Consider the following 19,017-nt stretch of genomic DNA (forward strand, 5'->3'; position numbering starts at 1 on the left):
GAATTACCTTTGTGTTCTCCTAGAATCTTTTTGTAAGAACACTTAATGAGTACTTGATTTTCAACAGTTCCTTTGTTCACAAAACTGTTTTTTATTTTTACACAGATACTATTGACCAGCCAGTTGCAGTTCAAGGAAATAGTAACAGAAGATCTGTCAGTACACTGAAGCCATGTGCTAAGGATGCATATATGCTTTTTCAGGTAGTTGGGGAGCATGTATTTATACGTTTGCAGTTATGACTGGGTGCTTCTACATCTCTGTCAGAAATTTCAAAAATTTTCTCTCAGTATATTGACAAGGCCCTTAACCAGAGCCTTAGGCTTTCTTATGTGCATTTATTGTAATTGGCAGTGATATCCTGTATCCCAGGGAATGGCTGGAAAATGAAGACAAAGTGGCCTAGGAGAGCGTTTTACTATAAATCTTAAATAATAACTAGGCATGCTTGTCTGCATTAAATTAAAGATTCTTTTTTTTCGTGAGCCAAACACTGCTACTATAGTTCAGTCTTGCTTCTTGTGCTTGGTATTGTATATTGAAGTTGAGTGTATAATAAAAAGTAGTAGTTGTAGTCATCACCAATAAAAATTTTCTTGATTTAGCAGGTTTACTGGTCTTGAGATATTTTTGAGAACAGTGAGAACAGGAAGAACAGGAATGAACACAACTGCTACAAGGATACCAGCAAAGTTTAAAATTTCTATTTAAAAGTTTTTTGCTTAATAATTTATTTTAGGAAACCTTACATTGAAATTGGAAAATTACTCATTACAAGGGGGGTGTGTGTGTGTGGAGATTTTGTTGTAGGCTCAGAAAACTTATGCTGGTACAGGATTGCAGAGAGTATAAATGTTATTGTATTTCTCTTTAAGGATCTTTGTCAGTTAGTTAATGCTGATGCTCCCTACTGGCTTGTGGGTATGACAGAAATGACCCGGACATTTGGCCTTGAACTTCTTGAGTCAGTCCTCAATGACTTTCCGCAAGTCTTTTTACAAGTGAGTAGTTCTTGCAAGGAAAACAGGAAGACTTTTGTTCACATAGATAGTAAAATTTACACTGCATTAGTACTCATGCTAAATTAAAGAGGAATTACTTTTTTGAAAAGGACTTGTAGATTTTACATGTTGTGTTTTTATAATAGAGAAGTACTGTGTACTTTTTGTCCACATTTTTTGATTCCCATACATTTTATTTGCCTGTGTTTGTGCACTTTGTAGAGCAAGTTGTACTCCTGTTTCACTTTTTGTTTTGCTGTTTATATCTCCTGCAAAGATGCATTTTCTTATCTTGCATGATGTATGACAGCTCTGTAACTTAGTTTGTGGCATTGCTACTTCTGTGAAAACAACCTTGCCCCACTTGCAAAGTAGCAAGAATCATGACTATGAATTGTGTGTATCTACTGCATATAAATGCACCATGATCATACAGTAACACATTTTAGCAGACAGCAGCTAAATTAGAAAGTTTAATATACAATAAATGATGTATTAGTAGCCTATTTCAATTTGCAAAGTACAAGAAGAGGAGTGTATGGTATGAACCCAACCATGTCATTTCATCATGCTTTTTGGTAGCTTTGCAATGATGTTGGCTGTTCTTCCTTTTAATTTCCTGAGCATCTAATTTATACCAAGATTTACATGACTTCAGAATGCTTGATCATAACAGTAAATGTAAATAAGATGTATAATGAGAGTTAATGGTAGCAATTAAAGAATATCTGCTTATAATTTGTTCTGTGTTCTTTTTCAGCATCAGGAATTCAGTTTTCTTCTTAAAGAAAGGGTATGCCCACTTGTTATAAAGCTCTTCTCCCCAAATATCAAATTCAGGCAAGGTTCGAGCACATCATCTTCCCCAGCACCAGTGGAAAAACCATACTTCCCCATCTGTATGCGTTTGCTGAGGGTTGTTTCTGTTTTGATTAAGCAGTTCTACAGTTTGCTGGTAAGAATATGTTCAAATTTTCTTTATGTAATTGTGTTTTTCTATGTATATCCAGTACTGTGGTCAGTAACAATTAGTTCTTGGGAACTGTTGACATATATTGAGGGAAGAAAAGTCTAAATATTCTTTTCCTCTTAAATGTGTTTGTGTTTATGTGTATTCTACATGTATAATTTTATTAAATATGGACTTGTATAAATTGTCAGAGTAAATTAGCTGTTGTCCTTTCTGTATCTAACTGCCTTTCAGTTAAGGTTTTGGGGACCTTCTGAACTTCTTAGGTTGATTCCCTGGCTTTAACGTTAATTGCTATGCCTTGTTAATACTTGCTAAGAGACTTTTGACTTGTGTTGCTAAAGCTGTTGACAGAATGTGCATAACCGCCCCCCCCATGTTCAGCTGTTCTTGCCTCTCAAATTTTACATACTTGCTAAAGAAGATATTTTTCTGTTTCATTTGTTTACTGTAGCACATGTAAGAACTTTAATGCAATGTCTTTGAGGAATTTAACTCCTTCAATACAATTGCATATATGATGTTAGCTTGGCAAAAATATTATGATTATTAGGTATGCTTTTTATGTGATTTTGAGTAAATGCTTCTTGAAGGGGTTTTCTAGATCCTGTACAAAACTTCCTGGGATGGGACTCCTAAGATGAAACAGAAGTTTTTTTGGAAAAAGTGTTTTGTAGGAGCTGCCTTCTTTTAAATGAATGGCTATGAACTGTATCTTTCAGGTAACAGAATGTGAAATCTTCCTGTCGTTGCTGGTTAAGTTTCTGGATGCAGACAAACCACAGTGGCTAAGAGCTGTTGCAGTAGAATCTATTCATAGGCTTTGTGTGCAGCCTCAGCTATTAAGGTATTAAATATATTGTATTTCACTTTTACGTAAAATTTAAAAAATTTTTATTTTTTTCTCTGGTGAAAATAAACATTGTAAATTCTAAAATTATGTAGAAACTTAAATGTAGTAAACTGTTCAAGATAATTTTTTATAAAGCATTAGGCAATGATTATTATCCTAGAGGGGATGAATTATAGTTATTTGAGTATTCCAAACCCTCTCTTAACCAGTGTCAAAGGAAAATTTACCTAAAACTAAATATTATTATTAATGTAAATATTTGCAGTTGAAGTGTGTTTTTAGTCTGCAGTTTGGAGGGAGGGGCAGGGGAGTTGCTGTTAAAATAATCTTTTAGTCCCTTATTTGTCAAATATTTATTATATTTTATAAAATACTTTCCAGGTCCTTTTGTCAATCGTATGATATGAAGCAACATTCCACTAAAGTTTTCCGTGATATTGTGAATGCACTGGGATCCTTCATCCAGTCATTATTTCTTGTACCAAGCACAGGGAACACATCAATGACACCAAACCAAACTGGTAAAACCTTGTCCATACTATGATTTTAGTTACCCAGGATTTTCTTGTAATAATAAATTCTGATTTGATTCAGTATATACATTTGGATTGTGACAGTTCTTTACTTTTGTGTTCACTGAAGTGAAAAGCTAGTTTGAGACAAACTGGTGTTTTCAGGTCTGGTACAACAGGTGATTTTATCTACCTGTATTGCAGGGAAGATGTAGCCCCCAGTCAGCAGAGCAGTGCTCCTGCATTAGTATCTGCTTCAAGAGCAACCAAGCTTCTTGGCTCACAACTTTTCTGAGAGAAATTCTGAGGGAATTTTTTCTCATTTCTGACTGTAACACATTTGTCTACTTTCTGTCTCCTTGTGTGGGGATGTCATTTTTGGCAGTGTGCAATTTAAGTAGTAAGACAGTGTGTGTTTGCTTCCTCCTGGGAGGCAGTCGCTAATTCTTCTGGATGTCCAGGGACAAAATGGGACTGAGGAAGCCAAGAGGTAGAAAGATAGGTCTGTGTTTTTCAGATGATCTTTCCTTTTTCTGTAAGCTGAAAACAGTCACTTACTGAAACTAAACTTGATTGTCTTTTCTTGCAGCCAGGGTTTGGTATTTTACTCGGTGTATTTTTATTTTTATAAGAAGAAATTGTCCTCTTGTCAATAACTTTGCAAGTGTTTACATCCAAGTTAAGAGTCTGTTTCTCCCTGTGGTTCTAGATACAGATGCCTCAGCAACAATGTAAAAATAATTTCTAAGGATGTCTTTTGACATGCCTTCTTAAGAGATAATAAACCGAGAATCAAAGTATAATTATCTATCATATCTACTATTAAATTAATAAACATGAAAAAGTCTGGTTTTAAACTCACACCTTCCAGGGTTCAGTCATGAAGTCTGCATTCCAAGTTGGTGTTAGCATTGGTAACGTGAAGAAATTTGTGTCAATGGCTATTGTTTAATAGCTGTCTGTACAGAAGCTGATAGAACATGTTTATTAATATTATTTCTGGGTTAGTTTAATCCAGTTAAGGGTAAATCAGAAAAGCACATTTCATCATGTAACACGCACATATGAGAAGCTATTCTAAAATATTCTCCTGAAAACTTAAATTTTGCCTTCATGAAACAGCAGCACAGTAGGGTCATACCCTTAGTGCTGTTACTGTTTCTCTGGCTTATTGTTCCAGTCTGTTTTCTTCTTTAGCTTTTCACTTACTCTTTCCACCCAAGTGTTTCTGATGTCTCTCAGGCATGTCTCTGTTTGCCTCTTTTTCTTCTTGTGGCCATGTCTAACATGCAAAGAGCAGCTCAGTGCAACCTACTTTTCTAATGTAGTCTTCCGATTATAATGAAATTTGTGTTGTAGCAGGCTGTCTTATCATAGAACACGTTGGGTTGGAAGGGACCTTAAAAAATATCTAGTTCCAACCCCCCTGCCATGGGCAGGGACACCTTCCACTAGACCAGGTTGCTCAAAGCCCCATCCAGCCTGGCCTTGAACACTTCCAGGGATGGGGCATCCACAGCTTCTCTGGGCAACCTGTTCCAGTGCCTCACCACCCTCGCAGTCAAGAATTTCTTCCTAATATCTAATCTAAATCTTCCCTCTTTTAGTTAAAAGCCATTGCCCCTTGTCCCACCACAACATGCCCTTGTAAAATGTCCCTCTCGAGCTCTCCTGTAGGCCCCCTTTAGGTACCTCAAAGCTGCTGTAAGGTCTCCCGGGAGCCCTCTGTTCTGCAGGCTGAAAAACCCCAACTCTCTCAGCCTGTCTTCAGAGGAGAGGTGCTCCAGCCCTCTGATCATCCTTGTGGCCCTCCTCTGGACTCACTTCAACAGGTCCATGTCCTTCCTGGGGGCTCCAGAGCTGAATGCAGCACTGCAGGTGGGGTCTCATGAGAGTGGAGTACAGAGGGAGAATCACCTCCCTTGACCTGCTGATCAAGTTTTTTTTGATGCAGTCCAGGATATGGTTGATTTTCTGGGCTGGAAATGTATACTGCCGGGCCATGTTGAGCTTCTTGTCTTCCAACACTTCCAAGACCACCTCCTCAGGGCTGCTTTCAATCCATTCTCCACTCAGCCTGTATTTGTGCTTGGGATTGTATTGACTGACCTCTTTTTCCTACTACTGAGTTCTAGATGCAAATATTCAAATTAACTTTGAAATATCTGTCTGGTTCTTCACTAATATATGTATTGTTTTATTGAGACCATTGGAGTTTAGTTCGTCCACAGAATGTAATGAAAGCTACTATACTTTTCACAAAACCATTTCATTCTGACTGAAAATACAGCAGTAGGCATCTACCAACTGTGCCTTTCAAAATAATTACTTTACACATCGTGTTTTAGACAGCAGAGGGAGCTCAAAAATAGTTTTTTTGTGTTGGTGGTGGCTTTTATTAGCGAGCAGCATGTCTCAGATTAATCCTGGTATCTCATCTTGAAAATTAAATGTAGAAAAAGGATGTTTGCTGATCGCTAAAATTAGAACGGTTAATTTTATAACTTTGTTTTTCTCAACAGGAGGCAATGCATCTGGGAATACTGGCTCAGCACAAACTAACCCAGGAGTGCTTGGAATGGGAGGAGGTGCAAGTGTATTACCTGCCTTTGAGTACAGAGGCACTTGGATACCCATCCTGAATGTAACAGTACAAGGCAGTGCTAAAGCTACCTAGTAAGTACCTCTATCTTTTTGAAACTGTATATAACAAATATTTGTTATTTCCAGCTTGATGGTTTAAGGATATATTTATTTTTTTATTACTGAATATTGAGGTCTTCATTTCACTGGCATTCAGGTATATTATGGATTTTATTTTTGTCAGTGCCATGAGGTGTTCTGATTTTTTGCTGTTTTGTCTGAATGCTCTGGATTCTGATCCAGATGTCTCCTATGGCTTTAGCATCTGTTGGGCTTTTTTTCTGCCATACTGAGCTGTATTTACTCTTCAGTTTTGGGCCTCACTCTACAGTATGTAACTGTTTTACAGTATCTTTTGCTGGATTGTATAATGGCAGATAATAGGGGCATTAAGCAAATGAGACATCAGTGGGAGTGACAAATAGCTTTCTTACACCAGCTTTACTGTATTTACAGTTTTTATTGAACAGGATATTGTGGTAGATGCTGGCCAGGTTGTCATTCCAAACAATGTATTGACCTATATAGGAAGGTTAGACTGTGAATGCTTCTTAGAATGACCAGTTATTTTGTCATGACTTTGTATAATGGAGATCGTGTTCTCAGTTTAAAGCTGTGAATGCTATGTTACTTTCAAAATCGTGGAAGCTTTTTTCATATCAGTCATAACCGTTGTGGGTCAGTTGCTTCCAAATGGGAAATTATTTGTACCGCCCATGAAATTTTAGCATACTAATACTCAGTAAAATCAGCAAATCACCTGGATCTCACTACTTCTTTAAGGTAGAAACTCCTTTATCTGCCTTTGAGATGCAGAAGGACAAATTCATCCTCAGATTTCAATAGTTAAACATGTGTGTGTTGACTTGACTTTTGTTCTAGCAGTGGCCGTGAATGTTATTTCAGGTTACCTGAGGGTCCTCAGGAAATGCAAATTTCGTACAAAAGTGGGTGAAAGCTAGTTCCTGCTTTGGCCAGCTACAACAACCTCCTGCTTTTCTTTTTTTTTTTTACTTTCTGTTCTTAACTGGCTCAAGAACATAGCAGCCACCATCATAGTCTCCTGTGCTGCTCTTAACTCACTTGTGTCTTACCTTTGGATCTGTCCAGTGACTACATTATTCCCTCTGAGTAGTTCTTGCATTCTTTTCTTCGGTGTAAGATTACGGAATAGTTGCTCATATGTCTTGTCAGCAGTTTTTCTTCTATCTTGTACTTTTGTCTGTAGTCCCTGCATGTAAGGAGATGACTAACTGTACCTGTAGATTTGGGTCACATCCTAGCATTGATTTGCTCCTACTGCTGCCGTTAGATTTTCATACAATGGCCACATCTTATACTTTTACACAATGTTTTAATTGGAGATATGAATAATGAACAGAGCTAGCAGAGATCTTTTTGTCAGTGTGGGCTTGTCTCTTCCCAGACCACTGTGTCTTCCACTTTACATGAGGAAGTGTTTTTAAGAGGAATAGACAAAGACTGTTTTTCATGGCCATTCCCATGTAAATAAACAACTCACTTCATTTTTCAGTGGTTTGCTCTCCCATCTGTGAAAGTAAGGGTACACGACCTCTACCTCACAAGTACATTGTAACTATAAAACCCATTAATAATTTTAATCACAGTCATATATATACTCACACTTATTTGTAGATAGAGGGTGAAATGCTGACCATTTGATTTATCTATACTGCCTATGCCTCCAGATATCTAAGGCAGCCATCTTCAGGAAATTAGAGGTAATAACTGAAAAGTTACACATGTGGGAGAAGGAAAATCCTTTGTGCAGAAAACAGTGGTGACACTGCAGTATAAAAATGTCTTTGGTATATTGTAGCTGGAATGCTTAGCTTTTTTAAGAGTAAATGATGAAATAGTGGTGGCTGGGATATCAGGTAGTTTTTGTAACAGACAGTCTCTCCTTGTGTAGATGCTGCAGCTGTGGCAGCTACAATCTGTTTCCTATTGGATTTTTAACGCAACAGTTCTTTATGTGCTTTTCAGGTAAATTATGTAGAAAAGCGGCAGCGAGGCTGTAGTTCCAATATAGTGATGTTTTAATTGCATGGTTTTCAGCAGTGAATCATGTCAACATTTCCTCTTTGTACGAATAACTTCCATTGTTTACCTGTGCATGTAGGTGATTAATATTTGGTCATGTATTATCTAGCTATGACAGGCTTTTCTGGTCATATGGACTCAAAGATAACAATAACAGAACGTCTGACTTGTTCTCAATTTGTTGTAACTATGTTCACACTGTCATGGTTTTCTGACATATTTCCTCTGTTGTTCCTATGTACTTGTGGTGTACTGAGTAGGTTCTGTTGCAGTGGCTTTAAGTAAAATAATAAAAGTAAAATGATTCATTCAGTAATGTTTGCTTATATATGTTATTTTCTTAAAGTACTTTATTTGCAGATCTAAATACTGTACTTGGAGTTTTTACCCTTTCATTTACTATTTTATTTAGTGATTCATTTACTTTTTTACTTAATGACTTGATTAATCAAGGTTTTTTTCTTGAGTTGCTATAAATCTTAAGGGATGGTGTTTGGAGCCTGTTTCTACTTAACATTCATTTGGAATCTTGTTTTTTATTATTGTTGCTAATCACAGTGGTACTGTTACATGCTTACTTGTCATGCTTTCAATTTTTTAGTTTGGAAATGCTGGACAAAGTAGAGCCACCTACGATTCCTGAAGGCTATGCCATGTCAGTGGCATTTCACTGTTTACTGGATCTTGTCCGTGGTATCACTACCATGATTGAAGGAGAGCTGGGAGAGGCAGAAACAGTCGGTCAAACCACAACAGAGACATCTTCATTACCGGTGCAGTCTTCAGAGCAGCAAGTCTTGCAGTCTGTATCTGACCAATCAGAGAAAGAACTAGGTATTTGAAAATGCACATACTGTGTAAAATACTGGGTTTACGTAAAGCAGGATTAAAGTAGTTCATGCTTTTTTTGCTGAAATTTATTGTTTCTAAATCATACATACAATCTTTTAATTAATTTGTTTTGTGGGTTTTTTTTTTTGTAACGGAACAGCGGTAGTCTCTAAAAAAGATGCTTGATGTACTGTCTCTGTCCTATAGCACCTTAGCCATAGACTCCTTATGGTCAATTAATACTGTTCTACAGGTATGTACATGGTATGTGAGGGGGAGGTAACAGGCATTCTGTTCTCCACAACTACTGTTGTGCCTTGTCCTTAATTCTGTTTAACACTGAGATCCAAGGTCACAAGAGGCAACCTGGCTGAGAAGAATGTGGCAGTTACAACCATTTTAAAAGAAAAATGTAGTTCTAGTAACAAGATAAAAAGATAAACATTTTAATTAAGAGATTTTAAATATGATTGAAGTATTTAGGGAAGAACTTATTTAAAAACTGACGTAGTATGAACTGAAGTTTGTATTTGTGCAACATATCAGGAGGCTGTATATGTACATACAGAAAGATTTGTGTCTCAAGAGTGATTTTGGCTTGTGTCCCGGGAAGCCGGGACGGTAGCGCTGAGGTTTGCACCGGGGCACGGGCGGCACAGGGACAGGGGACAGGGGACGCCGCTCGGCGGTGAGGAGCTCTCCGTGGTGCTGCAGGCACACTGGCTGGGCGGGGCCGGGCGGGGGGCAGCGAGGGAGCTGGGAAAGAGGGAGCTGGGAAAGGGATGCGGGCACATTATAAATCTATTAGACCTTCTCCACACACCCCCACCCCTTAAATTAAGAAATGATAAAATATGGAGAATTATACATACCACGGGGGGGAGGATTTTTCCTTCACTGCAAAATTTCAGTGAGTTTCTTTTCCCACATCTGTGCGCTTCTGAATGCTTTTTTTTTTTTACAGACAAATATTAAAAATAGTTATATATACCTTTCTAAGGTTTTTTTTGAGTGTAATTTAGAATAAGTATTGTCTTGATGACATTTTTTACTTTATGGATGTTACTTTAAAGGCAGCTGTTTAAATGGTATTGATGTGAGGGTGTCTGTGTGTACACATATATGTGTTTGTGTAAACGTACACATAAACCCACACTTTCAAAGATGCAGTAGCAAGCATTTTGTTTGTGATATAATTGAAGCTATTAAGTAAAACACTGTGTTTCTGCTTAAAAACAAATATATGTTTTTCTTTCAAGTTAGCAGAGCTGTCTGGGAAGAAATGGTAAATGCTTGTTGGTGTGGTCTTCTGGCTGCTTTATCCCTCCTACTTGATGCCAGGTATTAGGTCTTTCATTTCTCTTGATTTTTCAAAGACGAGATTCCCAACTGTACTTTGAACTGACTTTTGATACCAGTCAAATTGACAGTTGTATGAGTGTACACTGTTCATGGCACATGAGCAGTTTGTGGGTTAGTGGTGGCTAGACAGGGTGAGGCTGTGTTGAGTACGAGATACAGAGATCTCCAGAAGTCTAGCATCAGCTTTTGATGCACTTCAGTATAGCACAATTAATTAGATTGGCTTGCATTTAAACGATTTATATTATTTTTATTCCTTTTTACTTTGAATGTTTCAATACATTGAAGTGATTCTACTCATTTTCTGATTACTGGTGATAAAAGACTAAATAATGTCTCAGTACTCATTAGTACTATGCAGTCTCTGAAGTGGAAAGCCGTTTACTAGGTGATAACTTTGGTAACTTAATTGTCTCTTTCAAAGCATCTGTTGTTATCAAATGCCATTTTCTAAAATTAATGTTACATATCTCCTCATAGTTTTCTTTGCCAAATCATTCAGAACTGAAGATCAATTTTACAGGAAGTGGTTCTGAAGTATTTTGTTGATTGGTTATGCTTGCTCTTCAGTATTTATAGTGCTGACAGGTTTAAAGTAGCTGTTCTCATTGTTTTCACTTTTGGTTAGCTGCCTGCTTCTGTGCTGTGGATTAGTTCTTGATAAATGATGTGTACTCTTTCAGCACTGATGAAGCTGCCACTGAAAATATTCTAAAAGCAGAATTGACTATGGCTGCACTTTGTGGAAGACTGGGTCTTGTAACATCAAGAGATGCCTTTATCACTGCCATTTGCAAAGGATCCTTGCCTCCTCACTATGCCCTTACTGTATTAAACAGCACAACTGCAGCTTTGTCTAGCAAATGTAAGTATATAGGTTTTCCTTAATTCTGTTTCCATGTATTGTCCTGTAAACCTAAATTTTCTTGGGATGTGATTCCAAAGATATACAACTGTAGTATATGGCTGTCCTAAATTATGTTGGAATCCTCAGACAAGACCTAGACTGCCTGCTTTCCAGAATTGGTTAGTCTTGCTGCATCTGCTGGGTATCTTTCTAGTCAACCTAAAACTTCCTGAATACGTGGTGTATGTCAGAAGTTCATATTCTAAGGCGATCTGTCTATCATCCTAAAGATCTGTTAGGATATGTAAATAAGGTATTCAGATTCTGAAAAGCTCTCCGGGCAACTCGGATACTTAAGAGTTGGCTAAAACATCCTGCATTTGTGGTGTTCTACAGTCTTCTGTACAATTGTTGAGTGATGGTAGTACTTACTGCATAAACGGAAGATCTCAAATTCTGGGTTCTGTTCAGCTTACAAGTTGAATTGATGCTTCCTACATCCTGAGAGAATGTTGTAATTTATAGGATATGCCTGTTGAGGATGTACTTTGTTTATAATTTTAAAAATTAATTACTATGTAGCGAGAAATGTAACTACCTAGAGACTATGCAGGTGGATCTAATATTAGACCTTTTAATATAAAACAAAAATACCTTAGTGTGGGAACAAGGACCAGCACCTTTACTCCAGCCCACGAACCAAGTGTATTATTAGATCTTAAGTCTGTGAAGCAATATGCATGACTGAGCTACAGGGATTTCTGCGGAAATGAAGCAATGAACTTACTTTATGTAGGTTACCCTTCTTTTTACAGGTGAGTTACAAAATAGCTGTCCTGAAGTCCTGTACTGGAAAAACATCATGACATAGCATTTATGACACCTTCATTTTCTGAATGCACAAGTACAATTGTAGCACACAATGATACCATTTACACACAGTTACCACAGATGACTGAGTTGAGACATAGTCTAGTGCTTGTGTCTTGGTGCAAATACTCCAGTCTCGATGTATTGCAACCCATACCTAATAGTTAGCAAGTCAGGGTAATTACTGCCTCCTTTAACTCCATAAGGCAATGACATAATAATCTAAACACAACTAAAGGTCTCAAAGTGAGCTACCTTATAACTAGTACTGTGCAAAAATTCTCTGGAGTGTGTTTGCCAGAAGGTGGTTGTTACTACAAGTAAGTACTGTATTTTAAACTTAGATTTTTTTTCTTTTCAATTTTCCTGTAGCATATTCCATTCAGGGACAGAATGTTCAGATGATTAGTCCCTCAAGCGAATCTCATCAGCAGGTTGTAGCAGTAGGGCAGCCCTTAGCTCTTCAGCCACAAGGAACAGTAATGGTAAGTACAACTTGTAAGTGATCTCAGCCTGCTTAACTGCTTCTTTCTGCATCTCACTGTCTCTCAAAAATAGGCAACAGATACACAGCATTCTTACAAATACTGGTTATCTGAAATATTGTGTTAAACTTTTAATTTGGAACAGCCCTGGACAGCAATGTTCTCTGGCTGTAAGGAAGACTTACTCTTGTTTTTCATCTGACACTTAGCTCAGCAGCTCCCATCCATTCTGTCTGAAAAACCTTAGATCTCAGTTCCATTATGTGCCTGTGTGTGAAGGTTCGCTTACATTTTTTTTTTTTTTAAGATAGACTCTGGTTTTGTGGAGAAGATGCACTTATAGTGGGAGTACTTGAATTTGTGTTCTTGGTGATGATGTGAGACTGGGAGGAGAGGGCAGCGACCAAATTGTATTCTAACCCCCAGCAAGATAAGACTAAGAGAAGGAGAGATACTGAACTACTCTAAAAAAGATATATTGCATCAGTGCAAACAAAATGTAATCTTTAAGCTAATTAGTAAAAAAGTGCAGGTTTCCTAGAAACATTATTATTGTAGAATAATAAAAATTGTGTGGTCATTTGGTGGTTTGTTTTTATTTTTTTTTAGCTGACTTCAAAAAATATACAGTGTATGAGGACACTACTCAACTTAGCTCACTGCCATGGAGCCGTTCTTGGTACGTCGTGGCAACTTGTCCTGGCTACTCTTCAGGTAAAACAGGAAATATTTATACGTTGCTTTTATGCCTGGCTTTTTTGCTGTAATTTGGTTTTAGGTTTTCATGTGAGCAATAGAATAAGCTTTGATTCTACTTATGGTGTACTTTGAATTGCCTTGAGTAAGTACTGTAGCATTTCCCTTGAATTCTGTTTGGCTGGAAGGCTGCCGGGTCCAGCTCAAGTACAATGTTAGTTTTCTCTCTGCCTGAAAAGGCTTTTCTGCTGAAAACGATCCTTTTGTATTTCAGCATCTTGTGTGGATTCTGGGACTGAAGCCTGGTGTTGGGGGTGCGTTAAAACCTGGAAGAGCTGTAGAAGGGCCCAGCACAGTAAGCATGCTTGTTCATTTTACCGTTAATGATTATGCACTAATTTTTATTGCAATGGATAAGACATTTCTGTCTCTTTTTCAAGGTTCTGACTACAGCAGTTATGACTGATCTCCCAGTTATATCCAACATACTTTCAAGGCTTTTTGAAAGCTCACAGTAAGAAACCTTATAATTAAAATAATGTATATATATCAAACTTGGCAGTGTTTTGATAGCTGTTATTTTTCAGGTACCTTGATGATGTGTCTTTACATCACTTAATAAACGCTCTTTGCTCCTTGTCTCTGGAAGCCATGGATATGGCCTATGGAAACAATAAGGTAGAGTTCTTTATTTTCTTTTTAGATGGTTTTGTGAAACAGGCAGAAGACTTGAATGTTTATCCTTTATACTATTTCTCATATTAAGACAGTAATACATTTGTTACTCTAGAGTAAAAAACAAATTAGGAACCAGAGGATGTCTTGTTTACAATGGTTCATATGGTTACTAAATTCTCTGAACATTCTCATTGTGTTCCTGCTATGTATTTTGCTAACTAAGGAATGTCATGTGTTTCCATTAATCAGATTATGGGTGGATAAAACTTTTTAAAGCCCTTGTAATTTCAGAAGTTAGGGGGTTTGAATAGCACAGTATGTTCTGTGAGTGCTCATATTAATTTCAGTTTTCTTTTATAATATACTTAAGAAAAAGCCATACAATTTAGATATTAAAAACCCCCTGATAATTCATATTTACTTGGGAAAATGATAGTATTCCTGTCAGCCTCAGTAAACAACCTTTAGCTCTGAAAGGTTAAAGACCCTGCGATTGAATAAAATGGATTATATATTCTCCTTGTCATAATCTAATCCCAGAGGAGGGTTTCTAAAAATTCTTACTTGATCTATTGTGCTAGAGATAATGATGTCAGAAAATATCCTTTATAATATTTGACAATTGCAGTAACACAGAATGAATTAAAATAAGCAAAGTTTGCATTTAAAATCGGTAGAAGATGAGAATAAAGAATCATCAGAAATGGAAACAGAAAATGATTCCAATGCAACAGTCATTTTGACTATATGTTGATTTTTTAAAAAATAATTTAAGAAGCATATCACAGATGTTTGCAGAGTATTTGATGAATGAGGAATTTATGAAGCCAATGGAAGATAAAACATAAGGGGATTCTTAAATTAAATATTCTGTATTGTTTGCTCATATATAACTTCAGCTTTAAAAGCTGTGATGGGAAAAAGGCTATTTTTCTAGTAAAATATGTTATAAAACTGGTTAGAGGGAGGACTGTGTAAAAAGAAGAGTTTTGAAAGGAATACCAGTGCTCTGACTATTGTCAAACTTGGAGAAAACTTATGAAAGAATGAAATTATGAAAGAATATTCTTCATGGTATGGTGTTGCTACTGCCTTGTGGCTTCTCACAAAGTACTGCAGATGCTGTGGAAACTTCCTGGCCCTGCTACCTAAACTGTTGTGACAGCATTCACAGTCTACAAAACACAGTACTTCAGTGAGATTAATTGCACATTAATTTATTAATTACAATGTAGCAAAAAGCTCTGACATTATCTGAGTTACCTCAAAGTCATGTCTTCAAATTCCATTTTATTAAGGAACCATCGCTTTTTGCTGTTGCTAAATTACTGGAAACGGGACTAGTCAACATGCACAGGATAGAGATTCTTTGGAGACCTCTGACCGGTCATCTTCTGGAGGTAACTAATTGCTTTTATTAGTTATACTAGAATTTAGTTTGTATTAATAAAGATATTGTGGGAATGCATTTTTGAAGTGTATTTTTTTAAAAAAATCTGAGCGGTATTTAAATGTTTTTGTTTATGCACTTCTTTTTTTGCAACTTGAATGCATCACAATTTGAATTTTTAAGTGAATTAACGTATTTAAATTCCAGTATTTTAATATCTTATTGACTTTGTCTTTTATGGTGCGGTCAGTCTTTGTATGTTTAAAACACTGCAGTGTTTAAAATTATCAATTTATTATACTTCATATGTGTTTTTAATTAAGGTTACATAAATGGGTTTCACTTTGGATTCACATAGTACAAATATCTAGGAATATTTTAAGATACAGTTTTCTGTCCTTACCAGATAGATTTAAGCCATTAGTTTTACTAACAAAGGGTTTTGAATGTTTTTTTTAAGAAAACATTGTACAAATATAAAAACAGATGTCATAATCCTACTTAAATTTCTTAAGTATTTTAACTTCAACATGAATTATATGCTCCATCAAGAAAAAAAAATCTTAAATTTTTAATGTGAAACTAAAAACAAGTGATAGAATGTAATTGTATTTTAATTCTCTGCAAAGATACGTAGAAGAATGAAATACAAGAACAGGGCTTGATTTAAAGTGGGTAAAGGAGAAAGATTTTCTTCCTTATTTTCCAGAACGTAACAGACACTTCCATAGAACCAGTGCATTATTTCAAATTAAGGATTTGACATCTCTAACCTTATTTGTGGAGATCATCTCCACATAATCTTTTATCTAGGAGAAGAAATTTGGATACTTGGGGGGTTTAAAGACTTGAGCAGAGGCATCTCTTTTTCTTCTCTTTTTTTTCCCTTTCCAAGACAATAACGTTCACCATCCACATCTCGGGACTCTTTGTTTTCATCTAGTAAGCAGTCTGTTTCAGTCTGCTATCCATTGTGGGTATTTGTCACTGTTTTGTAGGAAATACACAGTCTATTTAAATTTCTTTTAAAGTACTGCCCTATTTCCTTTTAAACCTGTCACTGAGGTACAGTAAGGAAGAAGAAGAAAACACCAGCTGCAAATTCAATTAAATAGAACCTGAGGGAAGAATTTGTTCTCTGTCTCTGGAACTGATTAGCTGGTCAGATTCAGAGCATCACGAAGTAGTTAAAATTCTCTTTTTCTTATATAGGGTAGCAAAAATATAAGTAATTCAGGAAAGTAGTTATTTCTTGTCTGCATTTTGTAACGTGAAGCTAGCTTTACTTCATTGTCCTCCTTTTCAGTTTGGTTAGTGGCTGATAAGGCAATGGTCCATAAAACCATCAGCCTTCCTTATGATCCTGCCTTGGACACTGATTCTGGATTCTCACACCATCTGAGCTAGGGCTGGCAGGGTGGGTGGAAATAATTATGTAGAGGTCAATGAAACATAGACTTATTTGTTTGAGGGTGATGTATCATATATGGGAGTACAGTTCATACTAGGTATCTATGCAATGGATTTGCACAATGTTTTACATTTTTCTATTCTAAAAAAAGCAATTAACAAAACTATTAGATTTAGATAACTAGAAGACAAAGAGAAATGAAGACAAACGTTTGAAACTTAAGCTTGAAATACTGTTCACTACTGTTTTGTCAAGTTTTTGAAATAATGAAGTGTAAAGCTTATTCTACATTCACTATGTACTTTTTGTATTTGAGAATACAGAAGAGCAGACACTTTCTGTGTTAGCTACTGTCATGCTAAACAGTGCGTGAAAGATGAAACTGAGTTTTAACTTAGCCTTAAGCTACTATACATATGAGAGTTTCAGGCATTCATTGAAGAGATGTTTGGTGCTTTTTAATCAATCATTATCTGAATTAGCAGTTAATATATTCATTTTGGAAAATATATTGGCTTGAAGTGCTGTGGTTTTCATTATGTTTCCTTCTGTGTCTTTCACTGCTTCCTATTGCTTCCTTATTCAGAAGGTATGTCTGTCCAAAAGATAAACATTTTTTTATTATTAAACCTAATTTTATAATCTATAGATATATTGTATTGTTATAAAAATAATACCTATGTACATTCTAATATAATTAAAATATCCATTTTTTTATATTACTAGTATTCAAATCTTGGTTAAATAAAAGTGACTTTAAACAAAATATTGCTGTGTTTTCAGGTCTGTCAGCATCCAAACTCGAGAATGAGAGAATGGGGAGCAGAAGCTTTAACTTCTCTCATTAAAGCAGGACTGACATTCAGCCATGATCCTCCATTATCTCAGAATCAGGTAAAGTAAGTTTAAAAGCAGCTGCTTTCCTCCTTTTCTGGAACTTAAAATGAACATGAAATCAAAATCTTCCCTAGAGGAAGTTTTCAACAGTTCAACGAATAAGAGGCATTCATACAGCAACTTTACTATTGAGTTTATAAAGCCTACAGCTGTAATGTTCAGATGTAACTATTGAGAATCACCTTATGCATTCTAATGAACTACTCTCCTTCCTTTTTCAAATGCGTAACAAAGAGTAGTGATGCTTGCATACAATGTCCGTTTGTTAGAACAAGTTATGGATCACCCTCATGAGTGCAAAACGATTCCAGAATGTTTAGAAGTATATATGTGATGTGATGGCAGGTAAAAAATAAATTGCCTAACCTCCTAAATCACAGCTATTTAATCCATTATTAATAAAACGTTCTCATAATTTTACTGACGTTCAATGGATAGTTTTTTCAAGGTCTCTTTAGTAGGAAGCTGGGTCTAGCCCTGCTGGGTGAGCATAAAGTTGCATGGTGGTTTTTACAGCAGCATGCTGTAGTTACTTCCTGAGGGACCTGGAGGACAGGTTGGGGGGAGGGGTGGTTGTCAGGGAGGAGGAGAAAAAAATTTAGATCTCCTGATGAGATCCTTTAAAACAGTTGTTTAGAAAGGCCAGTCTGACACTGAATTTGAGCATGTAATGAATGAGTTACTGAATTCATTTAATAAATCTTCAGTTGGTACTGTATGTTTTCACTTGCTATACGTAAAAATAATTAAGGTTCAGTTAAATTTTAGCATCCTTAATATGTTTTTTTTGTTGACTTTTAGAGACTGCAGTTGCTTTTATTGAATCCACTAAAGGAACTGTCAAACATCAGTCATCCTGATATCAGGATCAAGCAGCTGGAGTGTGTGCTACAGATTTTGCAAAGTCAGGGTGACAGCTTAGGACCTGGTTGGCCATTGGTGCTTGGAGTTATGGGGGCAATCCGAAGTGATCAGGGGTAAGTGGTGGAAATGAAATTTAGAAATCATGTAAGGTAAGAATAATAGAAATAATTCTGCTTTTTTTTTTTTCTTACTTTAAGAGCCACTTTGATAATAGCCATAACTTACATTGTCATTTGTAGCCTGTGAACAATTTTATTCAACGCAAATATACCTTTTAATTTGTCCTGTAGCACACTTTTATTTTACTGAATTAATCTTTCAGAAGACCACAGTATTATTCCACTCTATGCTCTCCTGTGGTCAGCATGCAGTATACCCTGAGGAGTACTCCTTGCGCCAATTAATTTGATGTTAACTAGCTGCTGGACATAGCTCTGGTGCTTGCAGACAATTCTGTTTGTCTTAGCTGTTGCTCACAGTTCCTCTGTTCTTTCTTTTTCTTCTTTAATCTTTGGGTAGTCTCTAGTATGTGTTGTCGTCTGAACGCTCTCTTTTTCTGTTGAAGCCTTCCTCTCTAAATGGCTACTGGTAGCACAAGGATGGAAGTTTATTTACTTGCTGTGGGTGAATCCCTTGACTGACT

General features: G+C 36.4%; 1 protein-coding gene across 3 annotated transcripts in view; it reads left to right on the forward strand.

Annotated features, from left to right (window-relative positions):
• The window catches only part of MON2 (MON2 homolog, regulator of endosome-to-Golgi trafficking), a 73,911-nt gene that overhangs the window by 24,980 nt on the left and 29,914 nt on the right, over positions 1–19,017 (forward strand). For all 3 annotated transcript variants that reach the window (XR_008732576.1, XM_055712561.1, XM_055712562.1), the window contains exons 6-22: positions 106–203; positions 876–1,001; positions 1,762–1,956; positions 2,694–2,818; positions 3,206–3,345; positions 5,859–6,012; positions 8,645–8,877; positions 10,134–10,215; positions 10,920–11,101; positions 12,326–12,438; positions 13,048–13,152; positions 13,409–13,489; positions 13,575–13,648; positions 13,722–13,812; positions 15,111–15,212; positions 17,397–17,507; positions 18,312–18,487. Coding sequence is in view for 2 of the 3 variants with exons in the window: in XM_055712561.1 (XP_055568536.1) it covers positions 106–203; positions 876–1,001; positions 1,762–1,956; positions 2,694–2,818; positions 3,206–3,345; positions 5,859–6,012; positions 8,645–8,877; positions 10,134–10,215; positions 10,920–11,101; positions 12,326–12,438; positions 13,048–13,152; positions 13,409–13,489; positions 13,575–13,648; positions 13,722–13,812; positions 15,111–15,212; positions 17,397–17,507; positions 18,312–18,487 (2,188 nt within the window). In the remaining variant the exon portion in view is untranslated. The remainder of the gene's footprint in view (positions 1–105; positions 204–875; positions 1,002–1,761; positions 1,957–2,693; positions 2,819–3,205; positions 3,346–5,858; positions 6,013–8,644; positions 8,878–10,133; positions 10,216–10,919; positions 11,102–12,325; positions 12,439–13,047; positions 13,153–13,408; positions 13,490–13,574; positions 13,649–13,721; positions 13,813–15,110; positions 15,213–17,396; positions 17,508–18,311; positions 18,488–19,017) is intronic.

Source organism: Falco cherrug, chromosome 5 (genome assembly GCF_023634085.1).
Source record: "Falco cherrug isolate bFalChe1 chromosome 5, bFalChe1.pri, whole genome shotgun sequence".
Lineage (NCBI taxonomy): Eukaryota > Metazoa > Chordata > Aves > Falconiformes > Falconidae > Falco > Falco cherrug.